Genomic DNA, 26,410 nt, shown 5'->3' on the forward strand with positions numbered 1-26,410 from the left:
AGCAGTCACCTCCGGGGGTTGTTTCTGTTTTACATGAATGCGAATTAAACCAAAAATAGCCGTCCTCAAGGCCGTGCTGAGCAGCTGATCCATCGGTCGTGGCGCCGGGTGCTCGCATCCACCTTCGTTGGGATGAGTCAGTGGCTCGAAAACAGCTCCCACAGACACAGCCAGAAGCATTAAGCTTCAGTCGAAGCTGCAGCTCTAATGAGACACCGGTGTGACGGGCTCTGCTGAGCTATGGGATAGAGGGAATGACATTGGAAGCGTGTCCAATGTGTCTCTGAAAGGAGCCAGTGCTGGAGCGCGGAGCCAAGGTACTGCAGGAGGAGCCCCCGGTGCAGGTGTGCGAGGGCAGGGCTGGTGTGCAAGGGGCACACTCAGTGTCACACACTCAGTGTCACACTCATGCCCGCCCAGCATCACACTCACGCACGGTACCGCACACACCACATCATACACCCCGTATCGCACACACACCCATCATCACACTCACGGTGCCACACTCACACTGTCACTGTCACGCACACACTCACAGTGTCACACACACATGAGACCAAGCCATTAGGCCCTAGCTGAAATAACCTTACTTTTTAGCATTAGTATGATTTAGCACCTAAACGTGGATGCTCCCTCGACAAGGGGCCCCCTGAGGGTGGGAACCTGCCCTTCTGATGAGGCTTGATAAACAGTGCATCAGAATTAGGGCCTGTAGATGCCTTGCATCTGCTTCTGGGAATTGCTTCTAAGCAGGGACGTCCCTCGTGGTAAGAAAGGATAACAACTGAACAAAGAACTGAGCACGTAGCCCACAGGTATTAGCAGCTGAAGGTAGAAGGTAACTAATAGCCTGTCATTGTAGCCCTACCCCAAGTGTGCAGTAGGACAGGGGGAGTACAGATACATAACTTACCCAAATGGATCTGTGGCTGCTTCAGATAAAATTAGATCAAGATGAAGATGCAAAGTATAAACCCCCTGAAATTTACCGTGCTTTGGAGATGTGGATGGAGGTTTGAACCCCCGAGTGCTCCCAGTGCTAGTGAATAGGTCTGTGCTTTACAGTGCATACTGTGAAGTGATTTCTTTGAATCACACATACAGACACACGGTGTCACTGCCGCTGTCACTCACACACACACACACACTCACAATCACACGGTGTTGCTCCTGCTGTCACTTATACACACACTTAGACACACACTGTCACACACAGTCACACATATAACACACACAGTCACAGTCACACTCATGGTGTCACTGCCGCTGTCATGCTCACACTCTCTCACACACACAGTCACACAACACACACACTCACTGTCACAGTCACACTCATGGTGTCGTTCCAGCTGTCACTCACACTCACAGTCACACTCTCACACACAGTCACACTCACTGTCACACACTCACAGACACACTCATGGTGTCGCTCCTGCTGTCACTCACACACACTCACACACTCAGTCACACACACAGTTACACACTCACAGTCACACTCATGGTGTCACTTCTGCTGTCACTTACACAGTCACACATACACACACACAGAGAGTCACACACACACAGGGTCACAAATACACAGAGTCACACACACATAGTCACTCACAGTCACACACACACAGTCACTCACAATCACACTCACGGTGTCGCTCCCACTGTCACTCACACAGAGTCACACACAGTCACTCACAGTCACACACACAGAGTCACTCACAGTCACACGGTGTCGCTCCCGCTGTCACACAGTCACACATAGTTATTCACAGTCACACATACAACACACACAGTCACTCACAGTCACACACGTGCACACACAGTCACACACACAGAGAGTCACAGTCACATCCACAGTCAGTCACAGTCACACACAACACATACAATACACACACATAGTCACACACATACACAGTCACTCACAGTCACACACAGTCACACACACACAGTCACACACACAGTCACAGTCACACCCACAGTCAGTCACAGTCACAAACACACAACACATACAACACACACAGTCACACATACAACACACACACACAGTCACACACATACACAGTCACAGTCACACACACAGAGTCACACACACACAGAGTCACACAGTCACACACAGTCACACACACAGTGTCACACACAGTCACACACACAGTCTCACACACACACTCACAGTCACACAGTCACACACACAGTCACACACACACAGTCACACACACAGAGTCACACACACACATACAACACACACACAGTCACACACACATACAACACAACACACACATACCACACACACACATACAACACACACACATACCACACACATACAACACAACACACACACATACAACACACACACAACACACACACAGAGTCACACACACATACAACACACACACAGTCACACACACACATACAACACACACACACAGTCACACACACACACAGTCACACACACAACACACACAGTCACACACACAACACACACACAGTCACACACACACATACAACACACACACACACATACAACACACACACACAGTCACACACACAACACACACACAGTCACACACACACATACAACACACACACACACATACAACACACACACACACATACAACACACACACACACACAACACACACACAGTCACACACACAGATACAACACAACACACACACATACAACACAAACACACATACAACACAACACACACACATACAACACACACACACACATACAACACACACACAGTCACACACTCACAGTCACACTCCCGGTGTCGCTCCCGCTGTCACTCACTCCCACCCCGCCCCAGTCCCGCCCCGGTCCTGCCGGGCGCATGCGCGGTTCCTGCCGCCGCCACGGGCCGGGAAGCGCCGGTTCGCGGAGCAGCCGCCGGCGGGACTCGGGTGAGGGGCGCCGGGCTCGGGGCGGGCAGCGCGGGGCGGGCGGGCCCTTCCGCTTCCCCTTCCCCGTTAGCGGCCTCACCGGGGCCTGTCACAGCCGGGAGCGACCGGTCCCGACGCGCGGCGGCCCCGGGCCCAGCCTGGTGCTGCTCGGAGCGGGGCCTGCGGTTCCCCTCGCGGCCGGGCCGCTGCTGCCGGACAAACGGCTCCGGTCACGGCTCCCCTTGGCCGGGCCCGTCCCGTCCCGTCCCGCAGCCCGGCTGGAGCCGGAGCCGGAGCCGGCCCGGCCGCGCCAGGTTTGCGCCCCACAGCCCAGCGCTGTCCCCGTAAGTCAACAGAGCTCCGGTGGCCAGGAGCCCTCCGGAGGCGGCGGGATGCGGGCTGGGTCGGCCCTGTGTGCGGGTGTACCTGCCGCGGCTCTCCATTCCTGCCCTCTGCTTTACTGAGAGGCGAGCGCTTTGTTCTGCTTCAGTCTTTATTTTCCCGTCCAAAGGGAGCTCTCTTGATGCTTGTTTTGAATGGAAAGAGTCCAGGTTTGGAGCTGTCGGGCTTTATCTTCTGCTCTTTGGGCTGTCAACCCAGCCGAGGGTCGGTGGAGGCTGAAGAAGGCAGGAGTGATGGATCTGTGTGGTTGGAGTTACTCCTGTAACCTCCTCACTGGTGCTCCTGGGTTGCTCTAGCTGTGTGCTGATGGTGTTGGGTGCTCGTGTATGGGAAGATGTGTTTAGATGCGAGGTACCCGGCAGCAGCTTTGGACCCTGTTGCCGCTGTTGGACCCTGTTACTGTGTTCACAGCTCTGGTTGTGCAGGGCCCAGAGGTGCAGATGGGACGATGCAGGGAGTTTAGGAGCGCTCGGGCTGGGTGGTTTGGGTTAAGGGAGGCACAGGGTACCTGCAGTGCTGCTCCGGTCATGCCCCCTGCACAAGGTCATGGGCTTGTTACAGCCCCGCTGCCTCCCTGTGCTTTATCTGCATTCCTAATCCATGTGTAATCCTTTTGCACGGGCTCTTTGTAGCCCTCCTGATCCTGTCTCTTATGCTGTGTTAGTGGCACTTGACAAATCCCCCCTGGGCACTCTCAGTTCTAAGCTGAGTGCTAAGAAGTTTGTGTTACCGAGCTGGTGATTTGTGTTTCCTTAACGCAGCTCCTGAGGCCTTTTCTTGTTGGGGTACAAGCTAGCGCATTGCTGAAGCGCTGGTCACAGCTTCAGTTCAGGCACTGGAAAAGGCTTTCATTCCGGCCTGCCCCTCCCCAGCTTTCTCACCACCATTGGCTGGAGCTTGAGGAGCAGGGAGGGAATCTGCTGGGAAACACAACTGAAACTCACCCAGTTCCTTTCCTGTCCAAGTCCCTGATTTGAGCCATGTGGGTAAAGGCTACAGAGATTGTCCTGGGGTGCAAAATACACCCAAACCAGTCCAAATACAAATCCCGAATTCCCTCCTAAGTGGAGGGCATTTGGCTGCAATATTGAAGGTTGCACTTCAAGGTGTCAGGGGTTTGTTTTCATTTGGAGCAAGGTAGCCCATAGGATTTCTAATTGGAGCCAGGACTGTTTGCTGAATAAACACTTTCAGTGGTTGGGATGACTTGGAGCTTTTCAAGGGATTTTTAAAGCTCAAGGTGAAGTGTTATAGTCCATGGGATTTTAGGAAAGACATGTAGTTACCCTCCCTGGGACACTAATCTGCCAAGGATAGAGCCAGTGTGAAGAGCTGGTGCAGCTGAGCTACTGGTAGCATCCCAAACGCAGTGCTGGTCAAGTGGGATGTGTAACACGTCTCTACACAGCTCTGTGACACACGTGGCAGCCCAAGGGAAAGCTGTTTGAGCAGCTCTGGGATTGGATTCCTCAGCTCTTAATACTTGTGTACTGCTGGATTCATGGAATGGGGAAAGGAACTGCAACTTCAGGCCTCTTCTTGTTTGCCTTAACTCAGGAGCTCGGGTAATTCTGGCGTACTGAAGCTCTCCCGCATTCCTCGCTTCCCAATCCGTGCAAACAGCTGCTGGCTCGAGCACGGAGAACTGGCAGGAGGCTGAAATCCTCCCCTCGCTCCTTTGGAGCAGCATTCCCAGCTCAGGAAATGCTTTTCCACTCTGATGGGGAAGTGAATATCGAAGCACGCGATGCTCACATGCAGCCAGCCCCGTACCTTTGCGTGTGGTCTGGGATTCAAAGCATCGCTGCTCCCCAGGGTGAGCAACAGGCTGCTGTCACCCAGCTGGTGTCCCAGCAAGTGGAGGGGGTACATGAAGGGGGCAGCTTTTCTGCTGGGATGCTCTCTTTTTTCCATTTCCTGCTGCTGTGCTTCAAAAAGGAAGGAAAACAAATCGCTGACTCCATCCGAACAGCTTCCCTCTGCTGTCCCCATCTGTAGGATGGGCAGATGAGTATTTGGTGACAGCAACTTTAGGGGGAGAAAGGTGTTGGTTCTGTCTTGGGGGTTCAGAGCACCTCATGCAGGTGGGTAGGACAGAGAACCCTGCAGCTCTGCTCTGAGTCCAAGCCGAGCATGGACATGCTGGTGGTCCCTTTGGAGGAGATGTGTTGGTGTGAAACCTGCCATTAAAAGAACTGGCAGAGGCAGGTGTTGGGTTTGACACCTCAGGTTTTAACTGGCTGGGTTGAGCAGTAAAATAACTGTCCATGGTGTGTTAGGGAAGAACGAATTCCATGGGGAAGATCCATTGCAGAGACCAGGGTTTTCTCCTGGTGCCCTGGAGCGGTTTGTCACCAGCACCAGTTGAGCTGGGGGTGTTGTGTAGAGCTCTCAGAGCAGCTCATAAACCGATTTGCACTGAATTCCTGGAGAAAGTGTTGCTTTCCTCTCATGAATGCAGACGTGTGGGTGCGTCTCTTTGCCTCTTGCTCTTCTTCTATTGCTTTTTTAAGCTAGCAAGCCACACGAGCCTGATGGATGGGATGCTCCACGGAGCGTGGGATCTTCCCCATCCGGCAGGGATGTCATTCTCCTTGCAGATGGCATCCTCCAGTGGAAGCCACCCACTGCTGCTCTGCCTCTTGGGCACCTGAACTTTTCCATTGGATGGGAAGGAAGCTCATAGCTGCCTGCTGGGAGTTAAGTGAGCAGTCAGTGATGGAGGCCTGAAGAAGGAGAAGGTGACTGTTCTGAAACAAAATGAATTGCACTTATTCACAGTCATACCCACCTGATCATGAGCAACAACGTGGGGTTGTCCAGCATTTGGGCACCAAGATGCATGTGTCCAGATGGTCTGGGTAGGATTCCTTGCAATGACAAAGCAGGCAGGTAATGCCATGTATCAGACTTATGGTGTCTCTTGGGCAGCTTGGTGATCGTGCAGTGGCTTTGTGGTTTTGCATCCCTAGGGGGCTAAGAGTGGTCTTTCTGTCTCTGCATCCTGTCTCTAAGTCCTTAGGATTTATTCACTGCCTTTGTGTCTTTACCTGAATGTCTTAAAGCTCTTACTCCATTCTCTCTTCTTCCCCAAATCATCTCTTCTTGGCTTGAGTCTTTAGCTTGAGTCTTTGTTGATGCAGATTGTTTGTTGTTTTAAGATGTTCCTTGTTTTCCAACCTGAGAAGCTGCAGCTAGATGTAGTGCAGTCTTAAGGACCTGCTAAATCACTGCCTTCAGCACAGGCTGTTTATTACACCCTATGTTCCTCCTAGTGCTTCTGTGCTTCTTTCCATCCATTGTTCACTTGGATTGTGCTTGGTATATGCACTACTGTGATTTGCAGACTGTGCATAAAGAATTGTTTTCTGCCTTTGTGTGCGCATACAGTGCTGCACAGAAGGAGTCAAGGGACTGATTCTGGATCAGAACTGCCTGGTCAGAAGCCTGGATGGAGCTGATGATCAGTGAGAGCCCAGATCAGTGAGAAGAGTTTGGATACCACTTGTATAACCAAGTCATTCATGTACATGTGTGCTTGGGGAGCTCCTGCTCCCAAGCTGATATCTCACATCAGGGTGGTCAGTGTAACGCTGCCAGAAGCAGTGTGAGTGGGGACAGGTATGGGGTGGCCTTGGCATGATCCTGTCTAGTGCGTGTCTGAACTTGGGTCAGGGTTTAGGGGTTTCCCTGCAGGTGGTCAGCAGTGCTCCTGGGCTGGTTCTGTGCACATCTGCAGTGATTCTGGTGGTGTTTGGTGCTGCAAGCTATGGGAAGCAGAGTGTCCTTAGAGTTTTTGCTCCAAATTAACAAGAAAAGTTGCCAGCATTGGCAGGGAGTGGGAGGTGATACCCCATCTGCCCTCAGCCAGAGGGTTTTGAGGCCAATCCACTTCTCTGCAGTTTCCTAAATGCATAGCAAGCATCTTCTGTGCAAGGCTGAGCTTGTTCCCCTCTCTCAATTGGCTTGTGTGGTATGCATACAGGGTGGGGTGGATTTGGGGCATCATTCTCAGCCCTATGAGCTCTCTTTGTTTCTTGCTACAGGTCCCCCAGAAGAAGATGGTGTGAAGCTGCCCCTTGCAGCGTGCCCAGAACTCAGGGAGGAGCATGGCAGCAGCTCAGGAAGCAGGAAGCAGTTCAGCTGGGCCATCCGGACTCCCCGGTTCTGCCCCGGGACATGGCAGCAACTCCCCAGCGGTGGCAGTGTGGGAATGGCAGGATGAGTTTGGCAGGTGGAGGCCGTACAGAGGGAATGTCTGCAGCTACATTGAACAGGTTTTTCAGGCCTCGCAGCAGAAGGGCCGGCGCTCGGGATCAGGGCTTGTCAGCAGCATCCCTTTGGGACATGCAGATCCCGCCTTGGCCCCCTATGTCATCGACATCCCAAGCTTGACACAGTTCCGTCAGGACACAGGTAAGGGAGCACCCCTGCCCATGCTGGGGTTTTGATGAGGCTGCTTGTGTGCTTGGAGATAAGTGGGACCCCATTATGTGTAGGAGAGCCCTACAAAGCTCTGTTGTGTGTTGCCACAGCAGGGCAGTGCTTTGAGGGGTGGTTTAGTGTGTGGTGTCCCTGCCCATGGCAGGGGGTTGGAACTGGATGATCTTAAGGTCCTTTCCATCCCAAACCAGTCTATGATTCTATGTCTGCTTCTCTCCTGATGCTGTCTGCCACCCAGCACGTTGGCACATGAGAACATCAGTATTAGCTGGCATGAATCAGTAGTGCTGCTTCCTCTTAAGGAACCTCATCACAGGACCCCTGCAGCTCACAGAGCTCTCAGAGCCGGAAACTTTCTTCCTGCTCCCACCCGTTCAAGACCACTGGTGTAAAAAGGGCCTTTTCTTAGGCTTCAAACCCAATCTCCTCCCTTGTTCCCTCTACAACTGGAGTGCCAGCTGCTTTACCTTGGCATGCCGCCCCGCACAAGCTGCTTTGCGCAAGCCTGCAGCCCCCGCAGAGCGCCGTGATGCTGCAGCAGAACGTTCCCCGCACTTGTGTGCACAAGGCTGGCTTGCTTCCTCCCATGGAAGGGCTTCATAGCAGGACTGAGACCTAATTTTCATTCTCTTGGGGTCAGTGAGGCAGCTCAGGATTTGATGACTCCTGCCCTCTTCTGCTGCAGATGTGCTGAGCAGCTGTAGCTTAGGGAGAGGGCAGGGATGGAATGCATGCTCTTCATGACTGGAAAATCCAGGGAGATCCCAAATTACACACCCTGAATGAATGGCTGCTGTGGGAGATTCTCCATGCCTCACTTTCTCTTTTGCCAGCATCTCTCCCATCACCCCAGGGCACAATCAAGCACCACCCCAAGCTTAAGAGATGGGCAGCGTGCTGGTTTCTTGCCAATTGAAGCAATAAATGAGCAGTATCTTGAATCAACTGCACTACTGGGCGATTCCTAAAGGAAAGGGAAGTGGTTGGAGCAAATGTGAGCGGTCATCACAGCTGCATCCGTGTTTTTATTCTGGCTTTGTGACCTTAGGATTAGGTTTTCCAGTGGTGTCATGGGTGGGGAGCTTTCTTCATGGCAGGTCTGCTCAGCATGGCCTGTTTGAGTCCTGCTGAGGTTGTGGCTTTGAGCAGTACAGCATGGACCCAACAAAACTGGCACCAGTGGCTGTTTCTTGCTTGTTTCCAGACTTGCTGAGTAGCCCAGTTTGGTGAGGGTGAAGGATGTGTCCCAGTGTGAATGGGACATCCTTCTTCTGTATCTCTTTAGAGCTTGTACCACATTAGACCCATGTGAAAGATCTCAAAACAGTTATCCCATTGTCCATCGCAGGGTGGTTCAGAACTGGTCATCTCTGGGGGACAGTCCAGTACAATTTGGGAATGATGTTGCCTGGCATGCCCTCATCTTTCCTTGGACAAGATCTGTGGTTGAGGTGTTAATAACCAAAAGGGCTGATTCTGTTCCCCAGCTCTCCTGCAGTGTTTCCCACTGATGCGGAGGGATGCTCATCAGCTCAGTGAGCCTCCCTCCACAGGTACCTGTGCACTCTGCAACGTGACTATTGCAAACACTCATATCCCCTTTCAGTGGCCCAGTTCTAAGCAAAGCTTTTTCTCTCTGCAGGGCTCTTGCCTTAACTGTGAAGCTTTCTGAGCAAGCAGCCAGCTGACCTTTGTTATGTGCAGGAGAAAAGAATCTCTGCAGGAAACATCCCCATGAAAAATCTGGAAATGGGGCAAAAAAATAGGCTGTTGTATTCTGCTCATTAGCTATTAGACAGACAAACAGGCTCTTCAAAGGAAGCCAGCAGAATAACAGGAAGCCAGTGTTAACGGGACCAAGAGGGAATGACAGCTGTGCAGGGGGATCTTATGGGCAGGATTAGTTGTGGCTTCAGCTGCTGGTCGAGGCACATTAGCTGGGAGTGAATGCAAGGGAGCAGCAGGACTTGTCCTCTCCCCACAGCTGTCTGCCCACCCTGGAGAGGAATCCCAGCTTCCCTGCCAGCCAGGGGGAAGGGGGATGTTTTCCAAGTGTGTGGCTTGGCTCTTGGTGTTGGTTCCTAAAACACAGGTTGTGTGCAAGCTCCTAGAGTCCTCTTTGTGCTGCTTTTAACTTGTGACCTGCCAGTGGAGCAGGGGCAGGGTTGCTAATCCCCTCCGAGTTGTGTCCCCCGGGCTTTTGGACACCTTGCTTTACCTGTGGTAGTCCCCTTACTCCTGAGAACAGGCTCTCTGCAGTCATCTCTAAATGCAGTGCATTTCCAGCCCATCTCATCCCCATTCCTTCTTGCTCAGGGGTCATCCCTGCTGCTGCCTACCTGTTGAGGTGTGGGTTTGTGTTTCTAGCACTTGACAGGACAGGATAGGAGCAGTCATCACTAGAGTTTGGTTTTGGCTGTTTCATCTGCTTTCCCACTTATGGTGTCTGCTCCTGTCTGGGAAAGGTCTCCTTGGTTCTGCTGACACCTTCTGCCCTGACTTGTGCCAGAGGAAGCTCTTGTCCCACAGGAATCCCTGGGCTCATGGTTGAGCTGTTAGGATCCAGTTCTTACAGAGAGGTTGCTGTGTTTCACTGCCTGCTGATAGCTTTTTAGGTGTGCTGATGAGGTGCTGTCTGTTGGATGCAGACACTGGAGAGTCTCACTGTGCAGTTAGCAGGATGCTTGGTGCTGCTCTGACCACTGAAGCAGTGAGTTGGGAGTAAGTGCTGGACCTTCCCTGGCTGCTCATCCCTGAGGCAGGCCATACCCTGTGCCTTCAGCTCCCCAGCAGAAACACAGGTCCTGACATTCCTTGGTCTGCCACGTTCTTACTTTGAGAGAGCCACAGCCTTTGTCACCTCTGGAGCTCAGGTCTGTCTCTACTCACCTAGTTTCCCCCATGACATGTGGGACATACCTGCACCCCAGCACAGGACGTGGTTATGGTCTGAACACCAAAACACTGCGCAGAAACCACCGGTACTATACAGAAAAAGCCTGGAAGTGTGATAGGAGCAGAGATGTGACTTTCATGCTGTTGAATTTTCAGCAGTGAGGAGGCAGTTAATGCCCTTATGGTTTGAGTCAAGTCCTAGTGCTTTCCACAGTATCTCAGTACTATGGGGTAGGGATAAAAGCAGCATGAAGCAGAGGTGCTCCAGCGAGCATTCAGCCAGAGCCTGAACACAGGTAGCAGTTGGGCTTCAGCAGTGTGGAGTCCCATGTGTCCTCTCTCTTCCTTGGGATGTGCTTGTTGGGTGAAATACCCTCAGCAGCATCAGGGCAGTTTTGCCCAGGCTTTAGGTGTGGATGTCTGTAAATGTGCCTGTTTTCACCTGGGGTCCTGCAGCAGTGTCATAGCTCTCACAGCCTCTTTAGAGGCTCTATTTGATTTGGGTTTTCACCTGTTGGTGCTGTTCTCCAAGCTCTTCCTGTCTCTAAGGACTCTCTGCACCTCTGTTCACCCCACCTCCTGCAGCCCCAGACTTGCCCTGCAGCATTTCCTGCTCCTCTTTCTCAGTGCAGGATGAGAAAGCAGCTTTGACCCTGGTACAGGAACCCGTGCTTGCAGAGGTTGCTGGGTTTCTGTCCTGTTGGATAGCTTACATCCCTCTCATTAGGCTTCTCCTTTCTGAAAGAGAGGAGTGGAGTCACCCTGGAGAGCCAGATTTCCAGGGGGTTGTGAGCTCCTGCTGTTGCTCTCGAGCAGCATCGCAACAGTCAAGTGCCTGCTTTCATTTCTCTTCCTTTATGTGAGCAGCTGCTCTCTCCAGTTTCCACATCACTCCTTATCTCCTCTCTAGTCTTGCTGTATCTGCCAGCCTGCAGGAGCTGGCTCTGCCTGTCCCCTCTCCAAAGTCCTTGTTCTTCCACTCTAAGGACTTTACCTACTCCTCCAAGAGCAGAATTACCCAGACCCGTGCGGAGCAGAGTGGGTGTTCAGCCCCTTATGCACGCTCCCCGATGGTGCCCTGTCTCTATAGTTACTCTGTTGTCAAGGCTGTGGGAGTTGGGTTTTTTTAAACCAGATCTGTGCTTCAGCCTGATTTACTTCTATTTTCACTCTGTTTTAACGTCAGGGAGGCATCTGTGCTCGGTGTGCCTTTGTGCTGGGGTGTGTCTGTCTCTGCATCCTCTCTCCTTCCCTCCTTTCCCACCCTTCCTCCCAGCAGCTTTTGAACCTGTTGCCAGCCCACAGTCAGATTTGGCAGAGGGACAGGGATCTCGGGGATGGGGATATTGCGTTTCTCTGCGCTTCATGAGCAAAGCCAGTCCTGTTGGGAAGACAAAGCCCGTTAGTGCCCTTCTTGTGGGAGAGGTGGGGAAGCCACCCTGATGCAGACACCACAGATCTGTGCAGAAATGAGTCCCTGAGACAACGTCCCCATTGGAGCTGTCGGAGCAAGTCCAGAGGAGGCCAAGAGGATGATCAGGGGGCGGCTCAGCTCCTGTGTGGAGCCAGGCTGAGAGCATTGGGGCTGTTCAGCCTGGAGAAGAGAAGCTGATAGAGATCTCAGAGCAGCTTCCAGTGTCTGAAGGGGGCTACAAGGATGCTGGAGAGGGACTCTTCATCAGGAACTGTAGCGTTGGGACAAAGGGGGAGTGGATTTCAACTGAAACAGGGGAAGATCAGGTTGGATCTAAGGAAAAGGTTCTTTACTGTGAGGGTGGTGAGGCACTGGCACAGGGTGCCCAAGGATGTTGTGAATGCTCCATCCCTGGCAATGTAAGTAAGGCCAGGCTGGATGGAGCCTTGTGTGGCATGCTTTAGTGTGAGGTGTCCCTGCCCATGGCAGGGGGTTGGAACTGGATGACCTTAAGGTCCTTTCCAACCCAAACCATTCTGTGATCCGATGATTCTCTGCTCACAAGACGGTTTTAACTCTTTCTCCTCGCACAGGGACGATGCGCGCCGTCCGCAGGCACCTCTTCCCTGGGGACTCTGCTGCCGGACAGGGCATCGTCTGGGAATGGCAGAACGACGAAGGCGGGTGGTCCCCCTACGAGATGAAGGTCTGCGTGCTCCTGGAGGAGGCCCGTGCCAAGAACCACCAGCAGGTAGATCTCAAATCCTTGGGCTACAACTACATCGTTGACGTCGTGGCTCAAGTCCAGACCAACAAGAACACGAGCTTCCGCCGCAGCGTTCAGCGGCGCTTGGACACCCCGTACCCGGTGACAACATCCCCAGCACCCCTTCACACAGGGGTGGCTTGTTCCTGCCAGCAGTGCTGGCTAAACAGCGGGACTGGTCCCATCACCACACGCTACCGCCACTCCATGATAAACGTTCCAAACTCTTCTACTGCTCATCAGGGTAGGACAGCATCCGTAAGCTCTTCCAGCGTCGGCTTCGTGCCCTATAACAAACCGACTTTGTCTGGAGCAAGGTCAACACCAAGACTCAATGCACAGAGCACCTGGGCTTTGCCTCAAGCTGGGGGCCCCAGCACGGGACTGTCTGCATCGAATGGAGTCAGGTATAGATCCCAATTCACCTTTAAATACTGTGCCTGTAGAGTCTTCACCAAAAGGGTTGTCAAGCACTGGCACAGGCTGCCCAGGGCAGTGGTGGAGTCACCATCCCTGGGGGTGTGTAACAGATGTGGTGCTGGACATGGTTTAGTGGTGGACTTGGCAGTGCTGGGGTAATAGTTGGAGTTCGTGTTCTTAAAGGTCTTCTCCAACCTAAACGACTCTGTGACTGCTGTGCTCAGGTCTTTGTTATATAGGAGCCTCTCTGTCCCAGAGCACGTAACAAGGGTCTTGTCCCTAAGAAGGAGAGAGAGGTTTGTGCCTTTGCATCCTGTACAGTGCGTGGAAAGGCTTCTCCTTTGCTTTCCTTTCCTTTTCCCCCACTTGAAATATAGTCCTTGTCTTCTTCTCTCCCTGAACCACTGCAGAAAGGAGTCAGGTTGTGATTCAGCAGATACAAGAGAACTAATAGTGGTTGGTGGTGTTACAGGTTACACTTAAATACAGCTTTGAGGGGTCTGAGTGAACGAACAGGGGATTTGTGGACACCCTTATTTAATTCAAAATAGGCAGTAAGCATAGAGTGGAAAACTTCTCCGTGTTCAAAGCTCTTCCCCTTCAAGGAGGGAACACAGGGCTCGCTGTGTGTGACTGAGACCTCTGACAAAATCAGCAATTCCATATTGGACACTTTTAAGGTGAACATCAGGAAAACCCCCACCAAAACTGCCCAAAGCCATGGATTTGATCAAGGGCTGTTAAAATCCATTGTGATGATGTTTAGAAAACCAAACCAGTAATTCACTTTCCCCTTCCTTTGATACCTTGAACCGTATCGACCCCTCTCTGAGATCCATGGGGTAACACTAGCAGTTTGAGCAGTGTCCAGGCTATTCATCAGTGCTGATGCAGAGATGCCACTGGATAAGCATGGAAGAAGTTCATTTTGCACATGTTGAGCTGCTGTTGTGATGTTGGAGGTCAGGAAGCACAAGCAGGATTGTAAGTGGTCTGAAATCCAGCTGAGCTTTGCCTTGTGCAGCTTTTGCCTTGTCCTTTCCCTTCATCTTTCTTCAGCAACCCTGGCTCTTTTCTGACAGGACTGAAACTGTCACAGCATGGATTTGAGCTCCCATCCGAGCGGCTGGAGCTGAGGAAGGGTTGTGCTTACACCTTACCAGTGTGGGAGGAGGGGCTTCACTTCAGGCCTTTCAGCTCTTGCCACCTAGGTGAAAAGCAGAGTCTCATGTTCTGACAGCTCAGCTCCTCTCCATGGCACAGTTATTCCCTCTGGGATAGAGTGGGGCTGCAGCACTGGGCTCTAGTAGGGATTTTGGGCTGGGGGAGATCAGTGTCACCCTTGGGAAGTGAGGCACTTCCCTCCTTATTCTTGTAGGCTGGCCTCTGTGAAGCCTGGACATCCAAATCAAGCCAAATCCCACTGACTCCTCCTGTGTGCAAGCCTTTGCTAGCAGAGGTCTTTGTGGCCCTTCTATGATAATACTTGCACCTAGTATCTGCCAGCATTAAACTGGGGACCAAGCAAGGGCTGTGTGACTGCTCCCTCTGTAAATGGCTGGCAGTGTACAAAGCAGTATAGGCATTTCACCCTCCATAATCCAGCTGCTGAACTGCTGCGTGAGCACCTGAATAACCAGAGGGGAACTTGCCAGGGCTGATTTACCTGTCCAAGCTACCCCAAGTACATAGAGATAAGAGATGAAGGAGGGGGTTGAAAGCACATTCTGCTGATTACATCAGGCACAGGGGTTTGAGGTTTGAATCTCATTTGCGTTTTAAGGTGGTGAATCTGGAGGTATCTTCCTTAGTGTTGTATCTCTCAGGACTTTCCCTTTTCAGGGTCATGTGAGTGAAATGACTTCTCCTGTCCTGTTCTTCTTTCTCACGGTCTTTTTCGGGTGCTTTCTTGGCACCTAGTGGTGTTTTGGGACATCTTAAGCATCCAAAATGCTTCTCTGTTTCAGTTTCTTTCTAGTAGGGCTGAAAATCAGAGCTCGGTACTGCCTGCAGGAGTCCCCAGGAAGACTATTGAAGAAGCTGCCAAATTCCCCCTCTTGCAGGAGCCACTGGTCAGTGCATGGGGCTGCCTAGAGCCCCCATCCTTGCCCAGGCCTCTGTGTGATTTGCGCAGGGACTCTCAGAGTGGGAGGATTAAAAAGGAAGACCAGATTCTGCACCAGTTGTGCCAGGAGCCTCTCTGGAGCCCATTGGGGCTGGGTATGTTGTATGGTACTGATGTCCTGAAAGGAAGGATGGGAGATGTTTGAAGCACGGTCTTCTCACCATAAACTGAGCCCATGGCACAGATGATGCTGACTGGGAGGAGAGGGACAGCCAGGAGGAGCCCAGCTAGGATGCTGGGGAGGCCATAGTGTTGGCAGCCTGCTGGGCTGGGTCCTGTTTGCTGCTGGGACAGTTGGAGGGTTAAACCCTGCAGCAGGTATTGCTGGCAGAGCTTGTGCTGGGTTGATGCAGCAGCCCTGTGAAGGCATTGTGTGGTTAAATCTTTGCTGGGCACAGCAGAACATGCCCCAAGGGGAGGGCGAGTGTGATGTGAACCCTTGGCAGACCCCCAGCCTGGCCAAGACATGGGGATGCTGATGGGCACTTGTCTGTCTACAGGGCCCATCAGGAGGTGGTTTTGCAGGCAGGATGGTCTTTATGTCTACAGCTCTCTTTCTGTTCCTTAACCCTGATGTTTTCCACTAGCAGTATCTATGGAAGCCTCTCTTTTCCATACCCACCACAGGAGCATGTGTGGTTCACAGATCCAACCCATGGCCATGTGCTGAGCCCGGAGGGATGCAGCAGCTGGGGGCTCACCCAAAAGGACCCTAGTGAAGGGCAGAACAAAGAAGTGCATTGGAAGCTCTTCATGGATGACGGATGATGTCTGGATCTCCAGTGCTTTGCATTAGCTTTGGCCAGGGCTGCTCTCCCTTCTCCCTGCCAGGCAGACACATGCACACAGGGGGCAATCTCTATCTTCCTCTGTAGTGCTGTATGTGAAAGGCCTTTATCAGCACCAGCTGACAGCCTGAGATGGCTTTTCCCTGTCACCCCTGTGCTGGGAGTGCTGCTGGGTGTCTGTAATAGCTCCTGGCTGGGGTTACAGGCTCAGGCTCGTGAAACCCATGCTCCAGCACAAAATACTCCCATTTCTGTGAATTAGGAGGAAACCTGAGTAGCCAGCTCTAACCATGTGCTTTGTTTAATTCCTAAGCCCAGAACATTCCTGGGTTGTTTTACCCCTGAGGTTCCCCATCTTCCTGCCTCAGCTGCACTTGGATCGGTGCTTAATTCCCTTCTCTCCCAGTTGCTGCCCTCATTCCTCCTGCAGCCTTTGTGGCAGTGATGATGAAGCACTAATTACGTTATATGAGTTTCTGTCTGCATCCAGCATTCCTCCTAGCTGTGATGTGCAATTCCTGTGCTGGCCCATACTCGCGGACCGAAGGGAAGGAAGCAGTGGGCCACGGTGGATTCTCTACTGTCTAATAAAGGTTGTGCTCACCCTGCAGCTTTTGGCTCCAAAGCAGCCCTAGCAGATTACTTGGGTTTACAGAAGTGCTTATCTTCATAAAGCTTGCAGGGATGCCCCAGCTCCTGCCTCAGAGCAGGAAGGGCTCAAATGCTATTAGGGAGAGCCTGATCCACGGTGCAGTTATGTACCCTCAATTGGTTTAGGGGAGACAGCTAAAATGGGCAGCACTGAAGCAAACATCTCTCCTGTGGAGCTGAGAAAGAGCTGTAGTTCCTCCTGGGAAGCTGCCTAACTCCCTGTGTGGTGGTGCCAGTTACTTCTAATAGGCAGGCCAGAACAGCCCCCGGTGCTGTTAGTGCAGCAGAGGCATGCCTGGGCTTCTGTGGCGTTGGCAGTGATTGAATGGATTTCCTGCTTGCTGGAGGGTGGATGTTGGAGTGAGGGGGTGAAACTCCAGCACTTCAAAATGCAGGTTTAATTTCCCTGTGCTCTCGAGAGGGTCAGAGACACTGGAAAACCCTGACAGGCGTGCCAAGGCTTAAATAGATGCTAATGTCCTTGGCTGTGCTGCTAATGCATTAAACACTTGTGAGCAAGTTATTCTGCTGCTTGGTGCATGAGTTTCCTCTGGTGTATTAAACACAGTTAATGAATCCAGCCTGCCTCACAGACAGTGCTGAGAGCTGCAGATGCAGCGTGTCATGGCAAGGGTTGGTCCTTTTATCAGTGGTGTTAACTGGATCTGGGAACCAGGGGTCAGCTCGCAGCCACCTCCTGGCATGATCCTTCCCATCCCACACAGGGAAGCATCCATCCCTGGGGCAAGAACTACCTTATTGCATGCCCTGTGCTGTGTAATTACAGAGAAGGGCACTGAAACACAGTAAGGAATGCGCTGCTTGTTATGTGAGCAGGTAAAGCTGCAGGAAGCAATATTCAGGGGGATATATTAGTGCCCCAGCCAGAAAAATCCCCACTGTAGCTCTCATGGTCCCTCTGAGCTTGCATGGCTTTGGTGCTGGTCTAGGTTGTGCCTACAAATAAGGCAGGCAGCTTAGAGGTTTGGCTTTAAGACCATGGGTAATGGGAGTCCTGGGGACTGGGGAAGGATGCTTGGAGTACTGTGGTGTTCCTAAGAAGGATCTGGTGCTGTACCCGCAAATCTCCCGTGGGGAATGACCCACAGTGAATGTTTTATAGGATCTGGAGGTGTAACCAAGGGATCAGAACTTGGGCAGGGCCTTTCCTTTTCCTTTCTCCTCCTGTGCATCTCTCAGTGTTCTCCATGAGCACACCCATGAGCTCCTTGGGGGTGGGAAGGGCGTTCTGCTCAGTGCTGGTTCTGCTGGGCCCATTCTGACTTGTCCTCAGCCCTCTGTGAGCCATGATTGTTCTGCTGCCAGGCACTCTTCCCAAGTAGGATCAGGGGAACCTCCTCTGCTTGGTGCCAGGAGCAAAGCCATGATCCACATGGCTGCATGCATTGCACCCAAAGGTCCTTCTTTAGAGGGATTCAGTCTTGGGTTTGGCACCTTGAGAAGAAAAGTAGGGGAGAAACTGCTGTATGGTCATTAGTGTCATTGACATTCAAATCTGAGAAGGGGATTAGACCTTTGGGTGCCTCACATTAATGGGATACAGCCCTAATCTGAGGGAAGTGTTGGCTGTCAAGAGTGCTACAAAGATGCTGCAGTATAGGAATATGTGGCCTGTTGGCTGGTGTGAATGGAGAGGAGGGAAGAAAGGGCTGTATCAGGTGAAGAGTGTGAGTAACAACTCAGACTTCCCTACTTCTGCTCCATTAGGATGGTGGGTATCTTCAGCTTGGATGATGTTCAGCTCCAACCTGGCTGCCCAGTGTTTGAAGTGGCAGCTTCCTCTTTGGTCTTGTGCTTTGCTGTCTCACTGGTGTTGCAGGATCTTGAAATCATGGAGAAGTGAGTGGTTTTGTCATGCTGAAATACAGCCTGCCCTGCCTGTCCCCAGAGCAGATTGCCTGGAAGCTGCGGATGGGAAACCTCCTCAGGATCCCCTTGCTGAATCTTTGAGGACAGTGTCTTATTTTGCGTCCCCTTCACAGCCTCGTGATCCCTCGTGAGCTCAGTCACATCCAGCACATAGAGCAGCGGGAGAGCAGGAGCTGCAGGACAGAACTGGACCAGGGAGGAGGAATCAATCCCAGGAAACATTCAGGGAATGCAGGCATTGACTTTCAGGTGTTGCAAGCGCAGGCTGGACGTTTGGCTGGGACCCAAAGGCACTAACGGGGTAGAAATGTCCCCTATGAGCAGGAGCAGGCATCTTGGTGGATCCCTCCCATCCCTCTGCACTGCAGTGCTTGCTCTTGCACTGATGCTCTCCAGATCTCCCTCACCTCAGACCCTCTCCACCCTGCCTGCATCCTGTTTTCTCCTCACTGAGCCTGGGTTGAGTAAATCAAAAGGACCATACCCTTGCCTGGCTTCAGCTTTTCCCAGGCAGCCAGTGCTGGCATGGGGATGCTGGAGTAGTTTGGGTCTGAGCTGATGGGTTAAAAGTGTGTGTTCGTGCTGCTGGCACCTTGCTTTTGGAGTTGAGGCACAGCCTATGTTATACTACGACAGCAATCTCTTTCCTTCTCATCTCTTCCCCTTCTTCCTCCAAAAAGCCCCATTTCAGACACAGGGCAGGCTGCGAGTAGTGTTTCTGCACCTTTCCTGATGTGACAACACTTCCTCCCGTGCCCTGTGGCTGCAGATCTCCCCAGGCAGGGCTGTGGCAGAGGTACCTCCACGCACTGTGCATTTCCGTTGGTTTCATCAGCCCCACAGCTGGGCTTTCTGCAGATATAAGAGGAATCACGGTGCGCTCGCACGGTGTCAAGCAGATGGGTCAGCACATCCTGCGGTGATGTTAGCTGAGATGCTGCTAACTGAATGTGCCTGTGTTCAGCCCACGTGGAGTAACAAGGACTTGGTTTCTCCTTCATCACATCAGTTGGCTTAAAAAGCCTCCAGCACTCAGAGCCGACACACTTTGCCTTCACACCAGGGGTGCAGCCCATCAGTGGCTGTTTGGTGGCTGATGAAGAGTAATTCATCTGCAGTGCAGTTGCAGCTTCCCACACTGGATTGCTTGCAAGTGCATCAATTGCTTATCTATTTCCCTGTGCAAATCTCAAGGGCTCTCCTCACTTCTGTCGTGGTTTAACCCAGCAGGCAGTTAAACACCACACAGCCACTCATTCACTTGCCCCTGCATGGGCTGGGGGAAAGAACTGGAAGGAGAGTGAAATAGAATCTGTGGGTTGAGATAAAGACAATTTAGTAGGACAGAAAAGGGAAGGAAAATAGTAAAATAACAATAATGATGATGATGAAAAGAATTATAATATCCAAACCTAGTGATGCACAATGTAATTGCTCCTTGCTGACAGGATGGTATGAGAAGCTGAAAAGGCCTTGACTTGGTGTAAGCACTGTTCAGCAACACCTAAACCATCCGTGTGTTACCAACACTATTCTCACAGTAAATCCAAAACACAGTTAGTAGGAATAAAATCAATCCCAGCTGAAATCAGGAAAAGTCTGTGGAAGCTCTAATTGCTGGGTGACTTGGAATTGAAAGGAGTGAAGAATTTCCCTGGTGGTCTTCTAGAATTACCAGTGATCCCCTTCCCAGAGCAGCCCTGGGTTTGCTATCTTCACCCTCAGGTGTAAGGACCCTTGTTCCAGCCCCCTGGAAGGATACCCCACTGCCCATCTGCTCTCCTAGCACAGCAGCAGGTTCAGCTTTGGGCTCTGGTGTGGTTTTGCCTTCCATGGGGAAGTGAAAGCACCCAAGGTGGCTGGTGTGCTTCGCGGTGTGATGGTGAAACACAAGCTCTTCAGCATCAGTCGTGCGCAGGGTCAGAGGCTGGGTTAGGGGGTGCCCAGCATCATGTTGGCTTCTTGCTGCTCAGTTGGAGGAGGGAAGGGAGCCCAGTGCCTTTGTGATTTTGGGGAGCAGTTCTCGAGTTCCTTTACATTATCTGGTCCTGAAAACCCATCCTTGAATGCAGCTGGAGAGGGGGCAGCACTGTTACTGGATCTGAAGAGGATCGTAGGAACAGAAATGAAGCAAAGGGATGAGACAGAGAAAGAGGAGGAAAACACCTGAGAAAGAGGCTGAATCAGGAAAGAGAAAACTCATAAAGAGGAGTCACAGCATGTGATTTGAAACCAAAGGGAGGATTTCCACTGTGTTCGGTGGGTTTGAATTGGGCCATAGCGAGAACAACCCATTGCATCATTTGACATTGCAAAATTAGGGGCAGCAGAGGGGAAAGCACAGTCTTTGAAAGAGACAGAAGGGAAACCTCTGCGGTCTGGGGAGCTTTTTAAGGGTCTGGAAGAGCCGGTCTCTTGGCCAGGCTGTCAGTGCAGCATCAAGCCCTGCATCCTTGCCCGGGGGGTTCTTCAGCAAGCTCAGCACGTGTGTGGTTGGGAACCCATTTCAAACCGCAGCAGGTAGGAGAGGAGGGAGGTGGGGATGGGTCCGTGTTGTGAGGACAAATCTCTTCAGCTCTGGTCATTGTCATGGAATTTAGCAAGGCTGAAAGGAGGGACCTCTCTCTGGGAAGCTTTTGTGGGCACAGTAGAGAGAATCCACTTGCATCCCAGCTGGAGAGCATTAGGTTCCCCCTAGACAGTGGATGGCATTTAGGCACTTAGAATCCTAAAACAGGGTTGGGAAGGACCTTAAGATCACCTAGTTCCAACCCCCCTGCCATGGGCAGGGACACCTCACTAAACCATATCACCCAACATTGACCACCTTAATCTCTAAGTGAGCTCCTAAGAAGCTGGCCAGGTTTGATGTAATCTGGGGGGACCTTGGAGATGGTTGTCTGAATGCATCATGTGTTAACTGCAGTGATGCACATGAGCCTGCATCCATCCCAGATGCACACACCACCTGAGATGAAGTCTGTGGGTGACTTCTCAGTGCCAGCCTGTTGGATTTCAGACATTCCTGCTCTGCTCATGTAGATCCAGGCTGCTTTCTCTTTTACTGACCCCCTCATCAGCTTTCATGCTCATCTGTTCCTTCCTAATTCCTGCCATCAGCTAATTGCATGGCCCTGGCTGCCCACATATCCCAAACTAACTTGCAGTACAGCTGCCAGTGCTGGGAACTGCTGCCAAAACAAGTAGGTTAGAAACCTGATGGGGATGTTTGATGTCCAAATCCTCTTGATTTCCAAAGGAAGGTTGGTGCCAAAAGTCTCTTTCAACCTTTCTTCATTCCCACACCTTGCATTAAGCCCTTGGATGCACACAGCTTCATTCTGTTCATCCCAGGGCTACAGCTCTTTCTTGGCCTTTCCCTGCCTCAGTTTCCCCATCTGGAAAGCAGTGGGGATGCTCTTGCTTGCTTTGATCTGTGCAGCTGCAGCCTCTCATACAGCATGGGGGTTTATGCTCTGGCCAGTAGTGTTTCTCTGGCTGGACACCAAGTTATCTGGAGGATTTAAGATTCCACGGTCAGCTGCTCACAGAAAGCTTTGTATGGAAGCATCATGGGATCAGAGCAGTGAGCTGACAACAGGGTCTACCAACATGCCCCAAGCAAGACGTGACTCAAGACCATCATCCAGCTAGGAAGAGATGGGGCTGCATGGAACTACATAGGTCTGAAATCCACCTTGGAGATGAGTAAACCTATTAGGTAGCTCTGGGCTCCTTACATGTAGGTGCTGGACCAGGGCCTGGGTGGGGGTTTCAGCTGGGGTTCATCAGAGCAATTAGTCCTGTTATTTATCCAGGAGGGATCAGTGCATTGCTGTTTTGGTGGTGGTGGAGTTGTGCTGTTGAGCTTGTCCCTTTGTTTTCCTCTCCAGTGCCCCAGCCCTGCCTGTCAAGATGCCCAAACCCAGCAAGGTGAACCAGGCCCTGGCAGGTAAGGATCCAGCTCTGCTTTACTTGCCCTGTCTGTAGGGTTGTGTGAGCAATCAAGTGGTTCAACTTCCTGTGGCACTTCCTCTCCTTTGTTAGTTTTTAGGCAGAGCCTGCAATGCTGCTGGCATTTTAGGTTTTAGGCCCAAAGACAGTGGTAAATGTGGGGGAGAATGGGATGGTCAAGCCTTAGGAATTGCTTTTCTCATTGGAGCTGGTCCTGAGGCTCTCAAAATGAGTGGGTTTATTTGAGGGCTGGGTACTCATCTTCTGCCGTGGATGAGCAGGTAGCAAGGGGGGAACACATGGATCAAGCTCAGTCCTACTTGTTACTTGCTCCTGCTTTTTAAAGCCAAAGGGAGGAGTGAGGTGATGTGTGGTTTTAAATATCACTTTTTTTTTAGCGTGGCTCTGTTAAAAAAGCTCAGATGGTTTTCAGGCTAAAGAAATGATTGTGATGTTTTGGGGGGAAAGGAGGGGCTGCAGGTTGAATCAGACATTGCCTCCTGTGGCAGCAGAATACAGGTTTGCTTGTTATCATCCAAGCCTGTGAATACAATACTAAATACACACAGGAGTGTGCCTGGGGGGGGTGAAAGTGCCACTTTTCAATGCTCCTTTTCAGAGTAGATTTTCCTGTTAAACATGAAAAGGTGCTGCCTTGCAAATGAAACCTCTTGCAGTGGAAGCCTTTCCATGCCGAAAGTTGTCAGTGGGGTATGCTCTGTTTTGACTTAGCAGCACCAGGGCCCTGGTATGGTGGTGCCTGGGGGTAGGGGTGTTCTGCTGAAAGCAGATTCTTCTCCATACTGCCATTGACTGCGCACTTGAAGTCATAGCGTTACCTGGGGGTTGAGGAGTGGGAAAGACCTGATGTATGGTGTTTTCTCTATCACTTTCAGCCACTATGCTTGATCTGTTAACCCTCTCCTTCCTCTGGCTCTTGTCCATGCATGGTCTATTGATGTTATTAGCTCCTTGGACACTGAACTTTGCTCCTGAGCAAGTGGAAGTAGTTGCATTCTCACTGCGGTTACCACTTTATCCCAGGCAATGTGGTGGTGTTTGGTCTGGTCTCGAGTGTCAGGCTTTTACCTTGCCTCAAAACGATACCCAGGACTGATGTTTCCAGTCATCTAATGAAAGCTGTGCCTTGCATGTCTCTATAGCCAAATAAGCACTGCATAAAGACTAACACTGGGGGGCATCTGGCAGCATGCAGCCCATCTGTCTCCCTGTTAGTAAATTAGCCTTTGTGGAAATGATGCATAAAGTCGAAGTGGGTGTCCTGAGCAGGACTCCCCTTGCTTATAAAGGCTCTGGATTTCATCCCCTGGCTGTTAGCACTGACTGTGTAATTAGGTGCTTAATCACATGAAGGTGCCTGCAGCACAGAGCTGAGGAGCCCTGGTGAATCCAGGCTGTGTTCATGTTGTTAAATGTGATCTCATTCTGCACATACAAGTCATCACGTGTTAATTTGGAAGAGGTGAATGCACGTGGTCCATGTTTAGGTACAAAAGGCTGCAGGAAAGCCCCAAATAAGCCTTTTGCTGCCATTTAATGAAGTTAAATGAAAAGGTGAAGCTTCTAATGGGTATCTCTGTTGTTGGAGGCTGGGGGTGCAAAAGAGGGGATCATTATTCATTGTAGTCATCTGTAGCTCTCCACAGGGCAGCTAGTGAGAGGCACAGGGTTACAGGGGGAGTGCAGAGTGCATGGGCTGAGCATGGTCAGAACAACTCTCTGGAGCCAGCATCTCCTTCAGATCCAGGTCTCCATAGGACACAGCTTTGAATGGGCGCTGTGCTGCTGTCTGCCCAGTGTGACAGACCTCAGAGGTGCAGCAAGCTTTGGATTAGAGTGTCCTTGCAACTGCATAGAAAGAGAGGAAAGATCTGGACAAGTTAGTGAGGAAAAAGGGGAAATAAATCTCTGGGGATGTTTCTGGTTAAAAGCAAGCAGAGGAGCTCTGGTAAGAGAGCAAAATTTTATTGAGACATTAATTGGCTGGGTCTTCAGGCCCCATTCTTTCCCTGTTTCCACTCTGCTTCCAGAACCTCTTCTGGGAGGTGGTATTTTGCTCGTATTTAAGATGCTGCAGATGGTGTGACAGTTCCTTATTGTTCAGGTTGTTCTCTAACACACAGGCTGCCTGCTGCATGACTGCTTCCTTCAGCACTGAGGCAGGAAGGCTGGGGACCCAAGGGCTCTGTGATGATATGGGGGAAAGAGGGCAGTCTCAGATGTGAACTGAAGAAGGCTTTATGCTGGGAACCCTTGGTCTCCATCCTGAGATGCCTCTCAGCAGCTTTGCCTCTGGTTTGAAGCAGGCAAGCCAACCCCCTTGAATCTTATGGGTGATGTTGAGAAATGCTGCAGGTGCATCTCTTGGATGCAGAGGCATCTTCTGGTGGATAAACAGGAAACAAGGGATCCTGTGGCTCCAAGTGAGAAGCTGGGTTTTGTTTGTGTGATGACTGCCTGGGGATCTAACACTAATTCTTCTAACAGCACCGTGATTTCTTTTTCCTTGCTTTCTGCTGGTTTAATGCTCCAAGGTGCATGTGGAAACTTGCCCTTTAAGCTTTGGTTTTCCTTCCCTGACTGTTTGGTTAGTGTGGTGAAATTGGAGAATAGAGGTGTAAGCCAACTGCTGAACCACAGTGGTGGTGGCGAAGGATCAGCTGGACTAGAACCCCTTGGGAATAATGGAGTTCAGGTGCTGTGTGTTGGGCTGGGGTTGGATGAGGCAGACACATGAAGGCCCTTTTAATACTGGTTTTAAGATGAAGGCTGGAAATGAGCTTTTTGGTTAAATGAAACCAGGTGTTTCTCATCTGCATGTTTCCTGGAGCTGGGGTCTTTAGGAACATCCTAACCATAATAGCTTTGCTAGTGGATATAGTTGCACTGATTAGCAATGCTTTTCTGAGACCTCATGTTATTTGAAGGTAAGCTCTGTCCTTTCCCCTTTACCTGCTTAAATCAGGACTGGAACCAAAGGCATACCAGCGTGAGGTGTGTGACCACACTGGGTATGTGAGCAAGTGTGTGGTTAATGCTCATCACGTTATGTAAGGGTGTGTTTTCCTACACTCAGCTTCTGCACAGGATGTTACAAAAGGTCCTTATTTGCACAGCAGGCTGAGAAAAGCTGGTGGATGTTGTCATAGCTCCAACGAAACTCATTGTACCCCAAGGAGTCAGTGATGTGCTTCTGGCCTAATAGGTGCTTTGAGGCAGAACTTGGAGTGCTCATAGGATCAGATCAGGAGCCAAAGGATGTTTTGCAAGGCCTTCTGTCTCTTCCCTCATGCAGTCGTTGCAGGGATGAAGCCCAGTGGCCAGTGGGAGGTGGGAACATATTAAATAGTGCTTTCTCAAGCTCCTGGGGTAAATAATGAGCAGCAAGAGCACATGGATGCCCCAAGTAGTCTTGGTTTGGGCAGGCTTATCTTGCTGCAGTTTGGCCTTTGCATATACAGGTGAGAATCTGTCCAGGTCTGGAGCCACGTTTGTTCCTGACATCACTCCATGGATGCCTACAACAAGTTGTGAATTGAAAGGGTTGTGTCCACAGGTCAGAACTGGAGAGTCCATCTGCAGAGGTGATGTGTCCATGTATTGGTTTGGCGCTCATTGTGAACACACATACCCTTAGTGGGGACTCTTGTCACTGGAGGGTCGGTAGATGCTGAAATTTCCAGTGTTGTATTAGAAGTTTGAAGGAGACATTGCTGCTGGGTTGGGAGATGAGCCAGAAGAGCAACGTAACACTGGAACATC

The 26,410-nt window shown here is 51.3% G+C and overlaps 1 protein-coding gene across 6 annotated transcripts in view; it reads left to right on the forward strand.

Annotated features, from left to right (window-relative positions):
• The first annotated feature begins 2,786 nt into the window (after positions 1-2,786).
• Positions 2,787-26,410, forward strand: part of DTX2 (deltex E3 ubiquitin ligase 2) — a 36,460-nt gene continuing 12,836 nt past the window's right edge. For 4 of the 6 annotated variants that reach the window (XM_062614887.1, XM_062614890.1, XM_062614891.1 and 1 more), the window contains exons 1-4: positions 2,787-2,900; positions 7,328-7,697; positions 12,627-13,206; positions 22,567-22,625. In XM_062614887.1, coding sequence (XP_062470871.1) covers positions 7,391-7,697; positions 12,627-13,206; positions 22,567-22,625 — 946 coding nt within the window. In that variant the 5' untranslated portion in view covers positions 2,787-2,900; positions 7,328-7,390. Of the gene's footprint in view, positions 2,901-3,065; positions 3,224-5,463; positions 6,023-7,327; positions 7,698-12,626; positions 13,207-22,566; positions 22,626-26,410 lie in introns of those variants that run through there. The other 2 variants (XM_062614888.1, XM_062614889.1) reach the window with 2 other exon arrangements.

Source organism: Pezoporus occidentalis, unplaced genomic scaffold (assembly GCF_034315485.1).
Source record: "Pezoporus occidentalis ecotype Australia unplaced genomic scaffold, CSIRO_AGI_Poc_V1 ctg179, whole genome shotgun sequence".
In the NCBI taxonomy this organism is placed as follows: domain Eukaryota; kingdom Metazoa; phylum Chordata; class Aves; order Psittaciformes; family Psittacidae; genus Pezoporus; species Pezoporus occidentalis.